The sequence below is a fragment of the Lycium ferocissimum genome, chromosome 9, assembly GCF_029784015.1.
Source record: "Lycium ferocissimum isolate CSIRO_LF1 chromosome 9, AGI_CSIRO_Lferr_CH_V1, whole genome shotgun sequence".
Lineage (NCBI taxonomy): Eukaryota > Viridiplantae > Streptophyta > Magnoliopsida > Solanales > Solanaceae > Lycium > Lycium ferocissimum.
Genome location: NC_081350.1, coordinates 44,448,691 through 44,468,938, shown reverse-complemented (window position 1 = coordinate 44,468,938; position 20,248 = coordinate 44,448,691). Strand labels below are relative to the sequence as shown.

The window sequence follows — 20,248 nt, the reverse complement described above, 5'->3', positions numbered from 1 at the left end:
TAGAGATCCAATCAAATATCGGTAATGAGAATGAATTCCTTTTCCCATCTTTTCTCTTTTTTCTTTTTAGAATAAGAGAAGGAAAAAGAAAGAATACAAAAGTGAATTCAACTTTCGGGCTCGGTAAGAATATGAATGTCCCAAAGTGATAATAGGGAAAAAGTTCAGCAATTTCAAGTAGTAGATACACAAATTTAGGTCTTTTCCCTTCTCAAATTTTGGAAGTGATGTGATTTAAGCATTCAAATTAGACTTCAATTATAGGAGGACTATATAAGTGTGAATAGATCACATCTACTAGTTTACATGAGTAGAGATAACACTTTAATTCTTTTTATAGTATTGTAAGTGCATCATATTATCACAGCATCATTAATCCGATTTTTCTTCTGATTAAACACGTGAAGATTTTGTTAATAGTTGATGATAAAAGTCTAATCGAGGATCTCTACTTGATCATAAAAATAAATAAAGAACTTTTTTAAAGAAATTAAAAAAAACGAAGTATATACGCCGGACATTAAAAAATATATATTCCAAGTCAATGAGTAGGATAAGATTGGGTAGGCAGATGTCATGCTTTGTTGATTATGGCTTCATTGGCCCTACAAACAACATGTACAAACAACACTATCATTCAGATAGAAGAAAAACCTCTTACACTCTATGAGAGGCCACAGATTTGGCTTGCCTATTGTTTTTAATAATTGTAGTGTTCGGATCAGTTTACGCATACCTCAATTAATTTTATGAGATATCTATCACTTCCTACCAGCAGAGATATTGATAACTTTATTCATCAAAACTTAGAAAAATAGAAAAAAAATTACCTAATATTTTTATCTTCCGCCGGAGTTCTAGCTTATTGTATTTTACTCTTTTGCTTTTTTTATATTGGCAGAAAATATAAAATATAAAATGTGGGATGACCACATCCCACATTCTTGATGACAACATTCCATCAAGTAAAATCGGAATATAATTTAATGAATTAATAACCTTAAATTCTTAGTAAGAAATTTCGAATTCGAGTCCTGGTGTGACGTGAACTTTATTAGGGAGCACTTTACCCTAATATGAAATTTATCTACGTAAATCCAAATTTAATCGAATCCTAATATGAATACCAAATAACGCGTGAGAAACCAAAAAAAAATAATATATAGAATATCTATCTTGATTACCGAAGAGACTCTTGGAACAGCGGAAAAATTGTCCCTGTGTGAATTATAAGTCACGAGTTTGAGGCGTGAAAGCACCAACTACTATCGCTTTCATTAGGATAAGTTGTCTACATCATAACCCTTCCCCGGACCTGCTAATGTGAGATGCTTTGTCCATCGTACTGTTTTTATTTTTGATTTTTTTAATCGTGATTACTAGAAACAAAAAAGTAAAGAAAGCTCTCTGATGGGACCATGAAAAAAGAAAAAATAAAAAAACAAAAAACTCTTAAATGGGACCATGAAAAAGGAAAAAATAAAAAACAAAAATCTCTCAAGTGGGACCAAAAGGTGGCTAAAATCTTAGCTCTATAAAACTACAGATTAATTCCTCTTTTCTCTTCCTTCTTCAAATAAACTTCCATTTTTAGAGCCGCCAAATACCAATTCACAATGACTCTTTCCTTCTTCTTTTCATCATCGGAGTCTCGCCGGAAAACTCGCCAGAAATCTGGGTTCCGGCAACGATCTTTGACTATGGTCAAACAACAAAAAACAAGATTTTACATACTGAAACGTTGTATTATCATGCTTTTGTGTTGGCAAAGTCATTCTGTTACTGATTGATTGCAAAAAAAAAAAAAAAAAAAAAAAAAAGTTGATCCTTTTTTGTGAATATTTGTGAAAAAAGAAACCAAAGATGTGTTCTTTTTGTGTCCCTTTCAAATGGGTAAAGCTCTGTTTGGAGATATCAAAGATTGAAATCTGCAAAGTTGATCATTTTTGTGAATATTTGTGAAAAAAGAAATATCAGATGTGTTCTCTTTTTGTTTCTTTCAAATGGGTAAAGCTTTGTTTCAGCTTGTGGAGGATTTGGAGATATTAAAAAATGAAATCTTGATGAGGAATTTTCAAGAATTCCAATGGCCAGAATTTTAACAAGAATTCAGATTTGTGGAATTTGAAGGGAGCCTTGACTTAACTGGTAAAACTGTCTCCATGTGACCAGGAGGTCAGGGGTTCGAGCTATGAAAACAGTCTCTTGCAGAACCCCTGACGTTCGAGCTATGAAAACAGTCTCTTACAAAAATGCAGGGTAATGATGCGTCTATTTGTGGGCTGGTCCTTCTCCGGACACCGGGCTGCCCTTTTCAGATTTGTGGAATTTAGAAGAGTGAGAAGTGTTGAATAATTTTGAAGATCTTGATTGAATTGTATTTTTGTAAACAAATGGAGGATCTTAAAGTCAATAGGCCATTAGTGTACAAAGGATAAGTTTTAGCAGTGAGCAAAAAGGAAAAGTATTGTGATAGATTGAGGATTTTGTTTCCTCTTTATTCTGTAATTTTTATTTATGTTTGATTTCTTAATGTTTATAATGATTAGAAGAGGAAATTTCCAGCACCAAGTAGTGTATTTTACTTTCTGCAAACCTAGCATTTCTTGGCTAAGCATCTATATGTCATGATTCAATATTAGAAAATCTTAATCCTGTAACCTAATTTTGAGTTAATTGGTTATTTATTAAGGGATTTTAAGTAGTCTTTTTCAGTTTCCAAGTTTAAGCAAACAATTCTTTTCATAGAATGATAGAATAGATACGAGAAAGGTTAAGAAAAGAAAGGAAGACAAACATGAAAGAGATAATAGTTTGGTTTTGATCCTTCCCTAATGTCATCCTTGTTATTAGTGAAAAGATATAAGGTCTCTTTACTCTTAATTAGGGGGTCGTTTGGTTGACGGAATGAGATGGATAGGATATTTCATGGATTAATTTCATCTTCCATGGATAATTAATTTCATCATTTTCGTACAAAATGGTTCTCGAGACTAATTAATATCCATAACCAAATGCGGGATAAAAATAATATTTTATTTCTAAATTGTTATCTCTTTTCCCACCAACCAAACAACCCTTTAGAGATCTTAGTTTCAGCTCTGGAAATTGAGTTTTAACCTTCTAAGTGAGCTTTTTATGACCTAAATCGATCTACACTAGTTGAGCCAATGTATTTCGAACATCATATGTTTGAAGAAAAAAAAAATCCGCTACAAGTAAAAAAAGTTATTGTAAACCTTGAGAGGGGTCCAAAGGGAAGAGGCAAAGAGGCAAGATACTCCCAAGTAGATGAGAGGGAATGAGAGGCGGAATCAAAATTTAAAGGTGACTGGACACATGAGCGGACTTCTCAATCAGTGCCCTGTCGGACTTTTGATCTTAAGGGTTCCAAGCAAAATATATGACCGTTTTCAACAGATATACACACATATATATATATATATATCTAGAATTTTTTAGTTTGCCAAGCTTAACAGGGTTCGATTACTCCTCTTATCTATATTTATAGATCAAGGGTGTGGTTTAGTAATTAATGAAGTGGGTTGAGAATCATGAATTTTTAGGCTTCAAATTTCAAGGGAGGTAAGAACACTAGGTGGTTTCGTCCTGTCTATCCAAGCCTTGATGGATATCTCTGCTAGTGGAAGGTAACAAAATATTCCGTGGAAGATGTTAGAGATACCGTGAGCTTACCTGAATATCATGATTATTAAAAAATAAAGAAAGGGATATAGAATAGGATGATCTTACTAATCACATGATCACATCCCACATGCTCAAACTTTTTTGGTTTACAAGTGAACCACCTTCCATTTGCATAGACGACAGCTTAACAACTTGAGCTTAGCTAGGGATTCCTCAATTTTGTCGAAGTTTTTCTATTCTTTTGCTTTTATATTCAGTTAGTGTGTTACAATTGATCGAATATAAACGAATAGTAGAAATATGAAAGAAACATTGTTTTCAAAGAATAACAGAAAGGTTCGGAAAATAAAGGACGAGAAATGTGAACGAAATATAGTTTAGTAAATGTGAAAGAAATACAGTTTAGTTTTTTTCTTTAACATGTTGCATTCTCAGTGCTCATCGCTCCTTATTATTCGAGAAAAGAAATTAACCTTTATCACAAGGGATGTGGTGAAATAGTAAAGATTCCTTTATACTTAACCAAAAGATTTTTGAGTTGAGCTTGAAATAGAGTTGTCTTTAACAGGGAGACACGTAAAACCTCCAACATAGACCTTTTAATTTACGACGCATTCGAATCAATCAGATCAGTGTATTCTAAATATTGAACACTTAAAATAATGATAAAAAGAATGCTACAAGTTGATGAGAGGGATGTAAAATAGGACGATCTTTCTAATTGGATCCACTGCTCTGCTTTTTTTTTTTTGTTTGGTTTAGATACAAGTGAACCATCTACCATTTGCATAGACAGCCTAACAAGTAACAACTTGAGGTTTAATTTTGCTAGAGATTCTCCAGCATATTTTCTCCAAGTTGGTTTATTTGTTCTTTTATATTAAATGGTATACTGTGTTACAATTGATAGAACATAAACAAATTGAATAAAATGTAAATTGCATCCACAAAATCGTGTTCTTTGCATGAACCAAATAGAAAATAACCAGGTCACGATAAGCCACGCTCACAATTATATTTTCCCCATTTTATTTTTATTTTTTGCCTATTTAGGCTTTAGCACATAATCGACATCCACCACTATATTAAGGCTCATTTATGAAAACAAATTTTGATATAATTTCAACACTGGAAAATTTCATTCATGTAATCAAATTTTTAAATAATTGGTTATCTAATCAATGAGTATATATGGAACTTCCAGGGCTTTTAGGTAGTCTTTTGTTAGCTTCCAGTTTTAACTAACCATTCTTTGCAAAGAATAACAGTACAGATGAGACAAAGGTTAGGAAAAGAAAGGGAGAGAAATACTATGAATTAAAGAGTGATCAAGTTTGGTTTTGTTTTCATTACGTGTTGCATCTTTATTGATGTCATCCTTTTCGTCATTTGATGAAAAGAAACCCACACGTGGAAGTTGCGATAATATGATGAAAGTTTGTTCTTTCTTAATTATATGGCTCAGATTTTACTCCCTCCATATAAAAAAAAGTGTTCATTTAGCCTTTTTTTCTTGGGTAAAAAAAATGTCCACTTATTAAATCAAGAAACAATTAACCTTATCTTTTCAGATTTGCTCCTATTAAGTGTTATGTGATCAAATTTCAATGCCTATTTAATTAGGGGTATTTTAGTTAATTTACATATTTTTTTTTCTTGGAGCGAGTAATTTCTTAAGGGGTGTGCAAATAGTTAAGTGAACTCTTTTTTTTTTTCTATTCGGAGGGAGTATTATATAAAAAAAAAATCTTCACCACTAGGAGTGAAGCTAAAATTATAACTACCAATTCAGCAGAACTTAATAATTTTGGCTAAAACCCTATGTTGTGTTAAGAAATAAATTTAATAGTCCCTCTGTTCCAATTTATGTGATGCTTTTCTCTTTCGATAGTCAATTTGACTAAAATTTGAAGTTAAATTTGATTAAATTAACTCAATATTTTCAAATTAAAATTTAAATATTTAAAAATTACATGAAAAATATTATAAGTTGCAACTTTTCTTATATCAATTTTGTGAAAAAATACATTTTAAAATGTCTGTCACAGTTCGTGCGGTTTGAATCTCGGAAAGCAAAAAGCGTCACCCAAATTGGGACAGAGGGAGTGCGTATGAACAAATTATCCAGAACCCAGTAGATTGCATTTTTTAAGATTCAGAACTCATAAACTCAAAATTATGAATCCGTCTCTGCAATAACCAATTGAAGGTGTGATAAAATGTTAGTTTATCCTTAACCACATATCTCAAATTTGAGTCCAAAGAACATAATTATCTTCGATAGGGAGCACTAGAACCTCCTAAGTGAGCTTTCTATAATCAAATCTCTCTATAACGATGTCATTTGCCTGGATATATTTTCACTGTTATAACAAAATGTTGTTATAGAGAAGATATAATTTAACATAACATGAAAATCATTAGTTCCAAAGGAAACTTGATTAGTATAATGACATGTTACTATAGAGAAGTGTGGCTATGAGCCTGTTTGGATTGGCTTGTAAATTCTTTGAAAATTATCGGCTTTTTTTTTTGAGTGTTTGACTAGCCCAAATTAAATTTAAAGTCATTTTGCTTAAAATAAGTTCAAAAAAATAATTGAGTCCTTTTATTTAAAAACATGTCTAAAAAAGCGAACTTATAAGTCAAAAAAAATAAGTTGGGCTATCGCAATTTAATTTTTTTTGGCTTATAAGCTTTTTTTAAGCCCATCCAAACAGGCTCTATGAATCGGATGTTTGACACACACAAAAAAAAAAAAAAAAAAAAAAAAAAAGAAGAAGAAGAAGAAGAAGAAAGAAATCCTCTACAAATAGAAAGAGTTATTGTAAATCTTGAGAGGGGTCCAAAGAGAAGGGCCAAGATACTCCCAAGGAGATAAGAGGGATGTACAAAGTAGGAGGAACTTTACGATCATCCCACTGCTTTTATCTTTTTAGTTAGATACAAGTGAACCACCTTCCCTTTTGCTTAAACGACCTAACAACTTGAGCTTTTGCTAGGGACTCTCCAATTTTCTTAAAGCATCTTGAATTGTCCTTTTCTATTAAGTAATTTGATGTGGTACTATTGATAAAACATAAACTATCAACTTCTAAATATATCATGTTTAACTTCATTTTCAAATACCGTTTTTTTTTTTTTAAAAAAAAATAAAAATAAAAAATCAACCAAGTATATCCATATGCTATTCATTTTTAGTTTTTTTTTTTTTAAAAAATAAAAAATCACGGTATTCATATGCTTCTTTTTAGTATTAATATTGAGACACGATTGAATCCGAACTCGCACCAGATAGTCTATATTGCAGGGTAGAGCACTTCTTAATGAAGCGATTCCATATCTAAGGCTTGAACCCGAGACCTTTGATTAAGGAGGAAGGAATACTTACCATATTTCATCACAATTCTTATTTGTATTTAGTATATTTGTATCTAGTAAGATTTAGAGTTATTATTTAGAGAAAAACAAGTGGGGATAGCTCAGTTACTATCAAAATGTTCATGTTTAACTTGAATTTCAAATGCCTTTTTAAAAAATAAAAATAAAAATCCAACCAAGTATGTCCATACGCCTTATTTTTGGTTTCCCATTCGGTATTCAGTACTCATATTGAGGACTGCTTAAATCTGAACTTGCACCAAAAAGGGTAGAGCACTTCTTAACGAAATTGATTCCATACCCGAGGCTTGAACTTGAGACCTTTGATTAAGGATAAAAGAATAGTTACCATTTCATCACAACTCTTATTTGTAGTTAGTCAGAGGCGTATTTAGCATGTTAAATGGGGGTTCAATTGAACTCCTAACTTCCGACGCGGAGCATAAATTTATATGTAAAAAAATTACTAAAATTGTAATAAATAGTAGATATGAACCCATAATTTTAAAAATATAATTAGTTTAATATTAAGAATCTTAGGATTAAACCCATAGAATTTATATCTTGGATCTGCCTCTGTATTTAGTATTTATATTTACTATCAGTATTGCAGCTAGAGTTATTAGTCACAGAACAACAGGCGGGGATAGCTCAGTTGGGAGAGCGTCAGACTGAAGATCTGAAGGTCACGTGTTCGATCCACGTTCACCGCATTATTCCTCTTTTTTCTGCTTACTCCAAATAGCATTTTCTTTTCGCTTCTGTTGTTGGATTTTTTTGTTTATATTATTTTAGACACCCCACTTGCGTTTGGGACATTTTGCTGTTTCATTCTCTTTCAGTCAAGCTCTAACTAGTAAATATTCAACTTTTTGATAATTGAAATGAACTAAGTATGATTATACAAGAAAATTGTTTGTATTTCTTAAAAATATTATATAATTGAAATTCCAGACCCCACTTTGTGGGATTTAACCGGGTATGTTGTTGTATTATATAATTGAAATTATGGAGCTTAAATTGTGGTAGGTTGAAACAAATGTTTTTTTTTTTTGGAATTCTCAATTGTAGAATCATGAATTATATGACAATTTGGCTTCGAACTCTAGCGCTAAAGTTTCACTATTAAACGATTCGACTTTCAGCATACTGTGTTGGAGTTTCATTTGTAAGAATTTCGAATTGTAGTATAATGTGATGAAGTTTCACTTGTAAAAATTTGCGCTCCATAACAATAAAAATAAAAATTTAAACTCATGCGAATTTTGATATTTTGGTTCTCATACACTACGCTTTGGCACACGTCATTCTTTTCTAAAAAAGGAGTAATAAATTTGACGTTATCGACAATTTAATTTCTATGCAATAACGACAATAAAAGATATTCACACAATCAAATAATTTATTAAGTAATTACTGATGGATCTCATGATAAGCATCAATTTAAAATCTAGTAAGAATAATAACTAAATTTTTATCACAAAATTAAGGTTTACTAATAGCGTAATTTATTTGAGAGATTGACAAAAATGATCCCTTACGTTTGGGTGTTGGTTCAAAATAGTCCCTTAAGTGCACTAAATAGTTTTGGTCCCTTAAATTTTTTGAAAGTTAACACTTTTAGTCTCCATCAAATATTTAACAATTTATGTTCGTTGGATTTGACGGAAATAATAAGAATTTTTTTTAACGAAAACATCAACAAAGTCTTATGTAATTCTAAAATACACAACACAAAAAGCTGGACTAGATACTAAAAAGATATACTGTATAAAACATAATAAAATTACACCTTAAAAGCTATACTTGACTCTAGAAATAAATAAATAAATAAATAAATAAATACTAGCAGAAACTTAAAAATAAAATAAAAAATATACCTCTAAATGTGAGTTCTCGCTAATTTTGCTTCTTTTCATAATTCTCGTCAAATCTAACAGATAGAGTTCAATGAATATTTGACAGAGACTAAAAATGTTTCATTTAGCAAACTTAAAGGACCAAAGTTACTTAGTGCATACTTATGGGACTATTTTGAATCTATTCTCAAACATAAGGACTATTTTTGTCATTTTGGCGTCAATGTAATTCCAACTAATGGCCCGTAAAAAAGGTTATTTTTCTTCCCCAAATACTTTACAAAATTCACCTGCAAAGTTAATCCGCCCTAGCCGTTACGCCTCTTCAAATCTCACATGTCCTCACTTGAATCTCCAATTCAGAAAAAAAAAAATAAAAAAAAATCATCAATTCAAACTTCAAAACAAAAAAATACAATTATTAATACCGCCTTTTCCATTTTTGAATTTCACTAACGGCCATTTCCCTTTCTTCTTCTTCAACTTCTCTCTACAAAATCTCATATATATAATTTCCTCTAAATTTTAATTTTCACCATATAACTAGCAAATAGCAATGGCAACCCTTACTCCAGGTATCCTTTTAAAATTACTTCAGTCAATGAACACTGGTACACGTGTCACCGGCGACCACCGTACACCGCTACTACAGGTAATGGCAGATTCAGGATTTAAACTCTACGAGTTCAATTTTAAGATTAGCATAGAAAACCCATTATATTTTTGTTTGACTTCATTTTTTGGTCTTGGTCTTGCTGAATAATTTTTTATGTTATATGTTTAGCCTTGTGTTTCAGTAAAAAATTGATGGTTTTGTTTCAAGATTGGATTTTTCTACTTTGTTGTTATCAAGCTGAGATTATTTAGTTTTCTTGATTTTGTCTTGCTGAATAACTTTTTCTGTTATATGTTTAGCCTTGTGTTCCAGTAAAAATTGGAGGTTTTGTTTCAAGATTGGATGATTTTTTCTGCTTTTTTGTGATCAAGCTGAGATTTTTATTGGGTTCTGATCTATGTTGCTCGAACTCTTCAAAAATGTTGCTGCACCAGTGTCAGATTCTCCCAAAATACACTATTTTTGGAGTATCCAACACGCACCCATCAACAATTTTAAAAAGTCTGAGCAACATAGGTTTGATTCAGTCTTATTTTGGTTTTCTTGATTTTTGTTTTCATTTTAGTGAATTTTTACACATAAATTTATGCTCTGCAGGTGATCGGAATAGTTCCCGCACTCTCCACAACTGATAATTCCCTGTGGCCTCACAATGGGTTCTACGTGCAACTCTCCGATTCCCATAACTCATCCTACGTGTCCTTATCAGATCGTGACACGGATTTAATCCTAACAAACAAGCTTCAACTCGGTCAATTTGTTCACGTTGACCGGTTTTGCTTTGAATCTCCACCGGTCCCACGTGCTATTAATGTTAGACCTATTGCTGGTAGACACGGCTTCATTGGCTCCCCAGAACCGTTAGTTGCGAGGATTTCGAATGGAGGGTTTCTCATCCAACCCGTTTCGGATTCGGATCCTATTTCTGTTTATTTGTCGAAAAATGGAGCCGGGTCGGGTAGGAGCGGATCCAGCTCTTCAGGTACGGGTTCCCGGAAATCCAGTAGCTTTTGTTCATCCATCAAAAAAGAGAAAATTACGCTCTATGTCTATTTTTGAAAATATTTACGTTACGTAGCCCATACTTTGAGTTTGTTACCAGATTTGGCCATATTTGTGTTTTATACACTATTATACAAGGTTGATACAATATGTATAATGCTTTCCCCCCATGTATAATGTTGTATAATATTGTATATTGGCCTACTTGGTAATTTGAACCCAGTTTTCATTGGAAAATTTAAGTAGGTGTTTGGCCATAGAAACCAATATTTTTCACTTTATTTGGAATTTTAAAAGTAGGAGTTGAAGATGGAGGAGTTGTGTTTGGTTATAGTTTTTGCAAAGAATATTTGGATGTTTGAATGTACTGAAAGTGCAAAAAGGGAAAGCAGGGTTTAGGTGTTTTCGAAATTCCTAACAAAGTGATTTTCAATTATTTGAAGTAGTGAATTTTCGTGGCCAAAAGCTGATTTTCAAATAAAGTGAAAAAATATCCGGAAAAAAGTGAACAATTCTCGTGGCCAAACAAGTCCTTATAATTTTCGATTACTGTAGGAACCCATAAACTTCAAATGGATGCGTCTCTAGGTTCGGGGCTGAATTCAAAAGATGGGAAGGAAAAAGTCAAGGTTAGAGAAGTGCTTGCACAAAAAGAAAATGTGGAATTGAACAAAAATTCTTCTGAAAAAGTTCAACCACCAAAAAGATTTTCATCTCCGGCGTCAGTGAAGCAAAGATCAGTATCGGCAGGGAAGAAAAATGTGAGTGGTGGTGGTGAAAGGGATCCATCACCAGCTGGGAAAGTGAAGAGATCAGCATCACCAGTGCCATCAAAAACTGTAGTGCCAAGTTTAGTAGCTGCAAAGGAGGAAAACAGAAGGACGTCAAAGGAAGCAGCTATCATAGTTCCATCGAGGTATGTTGGAAAAAATAATTCGAAGTTGTAGGAAATCAAGATTGGTCAGTATTTGGTAGTCAGAATGATATAGGAATAGGTTTTCTTATTTTGAGTTATAGTAGGTTTGTACTATTATCAATAGAGCTTCTTTCATTTCTGGCCCGTCAGCCAAACTTAATTACGGGCGCTAGCTGAAATATGCAAAACCTATATACTGTTATGTATATTGTACGTATATTATAAGTATATTACATGTATACTTATACTTAAATATACAAAATTACTTTTGCTGGGGATTTTGTAGATTAAATCAGCGAAAGGTATATGGGACTGTAATTATCTCATTACAAGTAGGGAGCTGCTAGCTATTTTCATGGTGTGGAGAATTGTCGAGCCTATTCAAAGATTAATGAGATTATGAATAAATTATTTTTTCTTCAAGGTATCGGCAACCATCACCTACAGCAGGGAGAAGGCAAGCAAGTCCATTGGTGGCGAGAAGGATGTCGTTATCGCCTGGCCGACGATTATCTGGTGGTCTTAAGGGTGGGGATTCTTCTGGAAAGAAGAAAATGGCTGCTATTGCTGCTGGAATCTCAAAAGTTTCGGAAGCAATTGTGGGGTCCGGTAAATCAAGTAGAAAGGGTTGGGATGAAGGTCCAGCAAGTAGTGGTGACTCTTTTGAACAACCAGAGAAGTTTTTTTCAAAGAAAAAGCCGGATATTCAGGCAATTCTGAGAACACAGGTGATATTTCTTGGTTCTCTGTTGATTTAATGTGCTCAATGTAATAATGTCTTTTGTTGTATGATTCATGATGCTGAGTCCTATGGATGTGCCTCTTTGTTTGAACCAGTTACCTTTAGGTTGAACTATATGTCTTGATTGAGTTTCTTTTTTGAAAAAGAATGAATCTTTTATATTAAATTCCACCCATTTGGCAGCGAAAAGTAGTACTCATTCCGTCCCAATTAGTTTAAGAATAAAATGAAGACTTTTGAAACTTGTGGTCTAAATTGAGCAATAGATATTTGTGTGGTTATAAATCTCTCATAAGGGTAAAATAGAAAGTTTAAATTGACACTAAATATAGAAATGTATCATTCTTTTTGGGACAAACTGAAAAGGAAAGAGTGTGACACATAAATTTGGACGGAGGGAGTAGATGCAATGGTACTCCAGGCATATTGACTTAAATTTCTTAATCTTTCTTTGAAAATACTTAATACTATGCACATACTTTGTAATTGTATCACTAGTCATTAGTTTTTGATTGCTGATGGCCTAAACAATTTATGTTTATTTTTCAGGCTGCTATTTCTAGGCGTTTGAGTGATGTAAGCTGTCATGCTGAGGATTTTGGAAGTGACGGGAAAGTAAAATCTGGTGTTGCTGAAAATTCCCCCGACTCTGAAAAGCCTAATAATGCAGCTCCAGTTATTCCAGTTCATGAGAAGAAGTGGACTGATGGCAGTATATCACTGCATTCTATGTCCTCAGAACTCGCGAAGCTTGGAAAGGTATGGATCAAAGCTTGTAAATCGAAAGTTCTAATATCCTATGTTAGCTGATTTTTTGCATCTACTGATTACATTAAGCTAGAGCTCAACCATAATGTTTTTTTCTTTGTTGGAAATAATGATAAGATTGACAACTCGATTCGTTTTGGTGCTGGTGCATGCATACTGTGATTTCCTTATTGCAGAATGTAAATGGTTTTGGAAAAGATTAATGAAAGTAGCTGAATTTATTTGGCTACTTTTGTATATATATATATATTTAGTATCTAGAAGTCTTTGTATGAAAAGGCACTAGAGGTGCCCATAAAAAGACTATTTACGATGGTGAGGACCAGAAAACCATGTCAGGTTGTCTCTATACACGAAGAACTTCTTTGTTACTAGATGTGGATAAAATGGTTAATAACTCTTGATCATTCAAGTGGCTTGTCCCAACATTCTTTCTCTTCCAGATTGACCAGTTAAATATGTAGGTAAATGTATGTATTGTGAATGTTCCAACTATATAAAGGGTTCCAGTCAGTGTAACCCATTGAACCATCATGAGAGAAAATAAGTGATTGCAAGTAGGAAGCCACATTACAGCAAATTAACAGTTGTTTGTCCCATCCCTGTTTGTAATTGAAGAATGATCATTCAAATAGTCAATTTGCTGGTGCAGGAGGCTATGCAAAGGAGAATAATTGCTTCAACAGCTGCAGCTGAAGCCTTGGAAGAGGCCCTTGCCACTGAGACTATTGTTAGAAATTTGAGGTAAATGTTACCATCCTTTTAGAACTTTGCCATCTCATATATATGCCAAATGAGAAATTTTATAGCTTTGCCATCTCATTATTATGTCAAAATGTATGCAACTAAAATTACTCTGAGCTCAAAGGAAATGAATACAACCAATCTTAAAATTACTAAGATTTCCCTAGTAAAAAAGGAGCCAAACCCTTGGTAATTCTGATGAAAAAGAGAGCTACAATTCTTTTTGCTTCCTATGGTTGTGGGAGGGGGGAGTTATAATGCTATGGAACTACCCTGTGATCTTGAGCACTCACAAGCTAATGAAGTTGTCTATCATAAATCAATGATAATGAATTTTTTGACTTCTTGTTTAGTAATATATGCTAGGTTCTTGAACATTGTCAATGTTGTTAAAAGAATTTTCTTCTCAATCTCCTTAATTTTAGGAAAACACTGTTGGGACTATAAGGAAATTGAAATTGTAAAAGCACTCACAACTAATGAAGTTGTCCATAAATAGTAATGAATTTTTTGACTTCATTTTCTTTCTGAACATTGTCAAAATTAATCTCCTTAATTTATACTTGTCTAGAGAGGAAAACACTGTTGGGACTTGTAAAGGAAAGTCACACTTCCTAGAGGTCATTTTCTTTCTACCAAAATTAAAAAATATTTCATTGTTTCAAAACATGCAAATGAGAATTGCTTGTAGGACAATGCTTTCCAGGTTTCTCTTTCATTTTCTTATTTCTGATATACTTTTTGCAGTATGTTTGCAGATCTACACTCAACATCCAACCCTAAAAACCCTCTACCAACAATTGATCGTTTCATGTCAATATACGAAGAAGTAGTGAAATCAACAAGTGTTGCTGAATCAATCACCAGCTGTCGTGGTGTCCAAAAATCTATCGAGAATATGACTACGGAACAACCAAAATCATCTCTTCTTTGGGTGGAGGCTGCTCTAGCAACTGATCTTGAAATCGTATCTCTCTTAACAAATCAGAACAGTGGAACTCAATCAGCATCAGCAAAAAGCTCTCCAACATATCAATCGACAAAAGCATCTAATAAGAATCCTTTGATGGTTTCAACATTAACTGGAACTTGGACACGGGGTAATGGGATGAATGAGACAGTAGGACTTGCAAAGAAGTTGCAATCCGAGATGCAAATTTGGTTCATCACTTTCGTTGAAGAGTCGTTAGATGCAGGTTTTCGTGTGTTCAAGAATTGCTCCTCCCTGGCTTCTGATGGAGCTTCCTCCAACTGTGGTTCAATTACAGCTATTTTGTCACAACTCAAGAGAGTCAATAGCTGGTTGGATCGGGTAGTCTCTAAAAAGGACGAGCAATTGATACAGAAGACTGAATGCTTGAAGCGGAAAATTTATGGATTTGTCATTCAGCATGTCGGAACGACTGCTGAAAATTCAATCCCTTCATCTTAAGTTTTGTGTTTTTATCTTTCTTCAATGTAAGGATGATAACTACTATGTCGTCACTTATAACTGGAGTTGAAGAAATTCTTCACCTCCATGCTTTAGGCATTTTCATGTCAAGTCACTGCTATCACATGTTAATTCAAGTGTTTTTGCCTTTCATAAGTTGCTTAAATTAGTTTCTTTTCAGCATCTTAATGTATCACCACGCTCTTGGTAGTTCTTTTGTTGTTTACATTGTGTAATCAAATATTCACATCATCTCTGCTGTAAGTGCTAACTTGGGTCTGATATCTCTTGATGAAATCTTCTGTTCTATGTCAAAAGAAAGGAAAACTTGGAAGAAAAGAGGCAAATCTCACAAAAAGTATATTGTTTGGATACATGTGCATTACATATTATAGCAATAGTACTCTTCTCTTTTGCAGTTGATGTCTGCAAGTTTACAGCCAAGGAGAGTTGTAAATGGGAGTGGCTACAGATTTAACTTGAAGAAACTTATGAAGTCCTTCCATTCCCAAATCTCTTTCAAAGCCACTGCATTTGTATCCTCCATATGGGCAATCCGGATCGAAAGCAAAATAACAGTTTATCCAGATAACTCCAGCTCGAATCGATCTTGAAACTGTGTTGGCAATGTTCAAGTCATTTGTCATGACACCTGCTGCTAGTCCATACTTTGTACAATTAGCTCTCTTGATAACCTCCTCTACCGTCCTGCAATTCATCACACGATGAAATACTAACCATATAAAGATATACTGAAAACGTTACTATTTAAAGAAAGATTGCTAATATTGGAATAAACTTACTTGAACTTCATTACTGACAAAACAGGTCCAAATATTTCCTCTTTTGCAATTATCATGTCATCCTGCCAAATGCATTAAAAAGATATGGCATGATGTATATTTTCAGATAATTCCGAGCCAAACTCAAAGAGGTGTTTTGACTTTGAAATTTTGTACGTATTTAGTTAAAATATTTGCTTATGGAGGACTTGAACTTCATTACTGACAAAACAGGTCCAAATATTTCTTCTTTTGCAATTTTCATATCATCCTGCCAAAAGCATTACCCCTAATATTTCATCTCAGCATTCAAATGCAACAATGATAATTTCAGAATGCTTACTTCAACATCAATGAATATGGTTGGCTCAATGAAATAACCCTTCCTATCCAATGCATTGCCCCCAGTTAGCAATTTTGCCCCCTCCCTCTTGCCATGTTCAATGTACGAAAGTACTTTTTCAAACTGTTTTTGTCAATCTGCACCAGGTAAACTGCATTTTAGAGGACACGTGGTAAACAAAGCAAATGATAGCAACAACATGTTAAGCAAAATTTCAAATGTATACTTGTGGTCCGTGATGAGTATTTGGATCAAAAGGATCGCCAACCACCCATGTTTTCGCCATCTCCTCCAATTTCTTGACAAATTTATCATAAATTCCTTCTTGGATGAAAAGACGTGATCCACACACACAACCTTCTCCCTGAAAGGAAATGGAAAGAGAAAAGAACACTATCTCACTGATTCGTTTGAGAACATAACAAGGCAAGAGAGTATGGAATTCAGTTTACCTTGTTGTATATTGCTCCAACAAAAGCAAGAGGTGCAATTTTGTCCACATCTACATCATCAAATACTATAAAAGGACACTTGCCTCCCAATTCTAGTGAGACAGGTTTCAAATTGCTTGTTGCTGCAGCCTGCATTACTAAATGTCCTACTTCTGTCGACCCTGTGAAGGTTATCTGTAAGAACACGTTGAACGGGTGACATTAGCCATGTCGGTATGCTAACTTTTGTTAATACCCCACTACAAGTCAAATGATCACCTTTGTCTAACGTCAAATCACTGGAAAATTACAATGTGTAGACAGGAAACTATTATTTTTTAATGTATATATACTATATGTTGAATTCCCTTGGCTTTTTCATGCGTTTACTTCTTTATATTTTGAAAAAGAGAAAACATAAGATTCATTGTCATAAAATCTTAAATGATTCTACCACTGCCCACTACATTGCTGTGTTTTTCAACTTTCACAGACGGTTGGGAATTACCTTGTCCACGTCCATATGAGAGCTAAGTGCAGCACCAGCAGTCGGTCCAAATCCTGTTCTTTTACATATTTTGATCACTCCATAAAATTCTTGTTTCAAGAAAGTATACAAGTAAACATAGCGTTCAGTGACACAAAATTATCTGTCTGATCAAGTAGTTCACAGTGCAAACGACAACGGATGGAGCATTTGAGCTACAAGTTCCGCTGAATTCAGTATTTTTTAACAAATCTTAGATTCTAAACCTATAATTTCAAACGTACAGTGAATTTAGTGCTAAGATGAATACCTGCTTAGCCAAATAAGCATAATAGAGAGCCGAAAGAGGAGATTGTTCAGCAGGTTTAACAACCATGGTGCAACCAGCAGCTAATGCAGGGGCAACCTTATACACAAACATCTGTGTCGGGAAATTCCAAGGAATAATGTGTCCAACAACACCAATTGGTTCGAGCAAAGTGTATCCTTGTATCTCGCGTGACATTTTGAGAGTCGTCCCATGAATTTTATCGGTTGCACCAGCATAATAACAGAGAACGTCCGCTACATTAGGTATTTCAATGGTCTTAACAGCACTAAACAACTTTCCTGCATCCATTGTATCCAATACTGCTATTTCCTCCACATGTTCGAGGATTAAGTCTGCAAACTTCAGCATTATCCTTCTTCTCTCCTGCTTACGTAGTTCCCAAATGAATACGAAAATACGTCATTTGAAATTAAGATAAAAACAATTACAACTTATGACATAGGAATTTGTGAGTTATCCCATTGACTGAACTGTCAGTATCGAGACAAGTTCGGAATGTTGGCTGAGAGTAGACTAGTCTGTCCAGGCAATCACAGGCTTGCTAAAGCTAAAATTAAAAATATAACTGACAGTATATTAATCTTGATAAGAAATTACATTTTTCTTACCTCTTAAACAGGACTTACAATAATTGATGATGAAAATAAAACTCCTCTAGGACTGATATATATAGTACTAGTAATTAGGATAAACACTACAGTGTTATTGTCTGTTAGGATACCAATCTTGCTCCTACACCATCTGAAGGTAGAGGTAAATTCTATCAATAATCCTTTATGCTCCTTGTTTATAAACACTAAATATTTCAGAAACAAAGGTGACAAATATGATTAACATAATGCTCTATTCACCAGAACAACCTAGAATGAGTTCCTGGACCTTTAAAATTACAGCCATTCATGTTCCAAAAGATGCATCAACACAACATCATATAGCTCTTCATATTGTAGATCAACAAGGAATTTACTAGCCAGTAAACGCAAGTTTTTTATATAAACAAAATAAGTCTGACATTATTCATCATTGACCATCAATATAGTGCTACTTAGTATTATAGAAAACAATTTTCCATATTTGAAAATCTTTCATTGTACTACATCTAGATATCTGTTTTTCTTTATAGTCAATGAGAGGGATATTTGATGTTGTATACCTTGGGTGCCAAGCGAGGCCAAGGGCCATGATCAAAAGCTTCACGTGCAGCTTTTACTGCTAAATCAATATCTTCCTTGTCTCCTTCAGCAATTCTTGCAATCACCTCCTCATTTCTTGGATCTATGGTTTCAAATGTCTTTCCTGCAGAATAAATATCCGTATTTTGTTTACTTCTAGATTTAAGTCTATTACATTGCATTTCAAACTAAAGTCATGAGGAAAAGTGGTCTTCTTCTCTTCTGATGACTAGTTGAATTTGTTTCTAATTCAGTCCAATGGAAACACTCTCTTCTTTTTTGCTTATTATTGTTTCAACACAGTTCCATCCAGAGAAATTCATGTCATTAAGAGTAACATTGGAAGATCACGTGAACCCAACATATATATATATATATATATATATATATATATATATAAAGAAATCTACTAAATATCAATAAGTATTTGACTGTGAACTCGATTAGTGTTGTAATATAAACTTGAGGTCCTTGTAGGAACACATAACTTCAAATCGTGGATAGAAGCCATCTCTTTTCGCTTATTATCCGTTTGAATACTCTATCTAGACACATAACTATTTGTTTGTAATATCAGTTTCAACACTTCGTTTATCAGCTCTAAACACCATTTTTATAGCTCCCATACATATTTGGCCTTTTTACTCTCTAATTAAATTAAAGGGTGTCATCACATCTTCCACAATGTTTTCCCCTTCCATCATCGAACTTTAGATGTCATAGTATAAAATCATCAAGTAAGGGGAATTGAAAAACAAAAATTGGTTTTTATTCCAAACTATGTTGCTAGGACTATTCAAAAATGTCGTTAGGAGTGTGTCGGATCCTCAAAAAGTAGTTCATTTTGGAGGATCCGACACGGGCGCAACAACATTTTTGGAGAGTCCAAACAAAATAGATTCCAACATCAAACTTTTGGAGGATCCGACTGTCGCAACAATATTTTTAAAGAGTTCGAGCAACATAGATTCCAACATCTGACTTTTACATAGGATAAACAAAATAGAGACAAGAGAAAACTGATAAGAATGGAACCTGAAACAGAATCAACAAATTCTCCATTGATGAAGAGTTGTGTGAACTTAATCTTTGGAATCTTGAAGTTGGATTCTTGACTATCTTTAGACTGCATCATATTTCTTTTTCCCCAAATATTTAGAAAGTTGGCTTGTTGTCATTGTCACTGCAATATGGGTATATATAGGCATACAGTGCCACCAAATCAATAAATTTAAAACTTGCATGTGCCTAATATTTGCACCTAACCAAGTTTATTTGACTCTAAGAGAAGCACTAATCACATATATTTAATACTTCTATTTCATTTTATCTGGCAATGTTTGATTTAACACGAAGATTTTTAGAATACGGGCTAAACCTTCCTAAGCACTTTTTTTCTCGTCAATTTTTCATTCACCAACCAAATATTAGAAAACATTTTTCAGGAAAATATTTTTTCACCTTAATAACTTATGATACCAAAAACATTCAAGGATTTTATAGGCACAAAGTGCCTCCAAAATAATAACTTACCCAAGTTAATTTGACTCTAAGAGAAGCACTAATAACATATTTAATAGTCTTTCCATTTCAT

General features: G+C 33.5%; 2 protein-coding genes and 1 non-coding gene across 3 annotated transcripts; 2 read left to right on the top strand and 1 right to left on the bottom strand.

The window, feature by feature from the left end:
- The first annotated feature begins 7,669 nt into the window (after positions 1 to 7,669).
- Positions 7,670 to 7,742, top strand: TRNAF-GAA (transfer RNA phenylalanine (anticodon GAA)). The gene has a single exon. It is a non-coding gene; the product is annotated as a tRNA-Phe (tRNA).
- A 1,591-nt stretch (positions 7,743 to 9,333) lies between these two features.
- LOC132031017 (uncharacterized) lies at positions 9,334 to 15,206 on the top strand. The gene is made up of 7 exons (XM_059420852.1): positions 9,334 to 9,540; positions 10,102 to 10,486; positions 11,062 to 11,422; positions 11,847 to 12,150; positions 12,714 to 12,923; positions 13,585 to 13,676; positions 14,424 to 15,206. The coding sequence occupies exons 1-7, from the start codon at positions 9,445 to 9,447 to the stop codon at positions 15,106 to 15,108; spliced, it is 2,133 nt and encodes a 710-aa protein (XP_059276835.1). The 5' UTR covers positions 9,334 to 9,444; the 3' UTR covers positions 15,109 to 15,206.
- A 230-nt stretch (positions 15,207 to 15,436) lies between these two features.
- On the bottom strand, positions 15,437 to 19,831 carry LOC132031016 (aldehyde dehydrogenase family 2 member C4). Its single transcript, XM_059420851.1, has 9 exons — positions 19,690 to 19,831; positions 18,636 to 18,778; positions 17,436 to 17,845; positions 17,173 to 17,230; positions 16,686 to 16,859; positions 16,453 to 16,597; positions 16,234 to 16,364; positions 16,100 to 16,161; positions 15,437 to 15,816 (listed from the first exon to the last, which is right to left on the bottom strand). The coding sequence occupies exons 1-9, from the start codon at positions 19,787 to 19,789 to the stop codon at positions 15,543 to 15,545; spliced, it is 1,497 nt and encodes a 498-aa protein (XP_059276834.1). The 5' UTR covers positions 19,790 to 19,831; the 3' UTR covers positions 15,437 to 15,542.
- Positions 19,832 to 20,248: the final 417 nt, after the last annotated feature.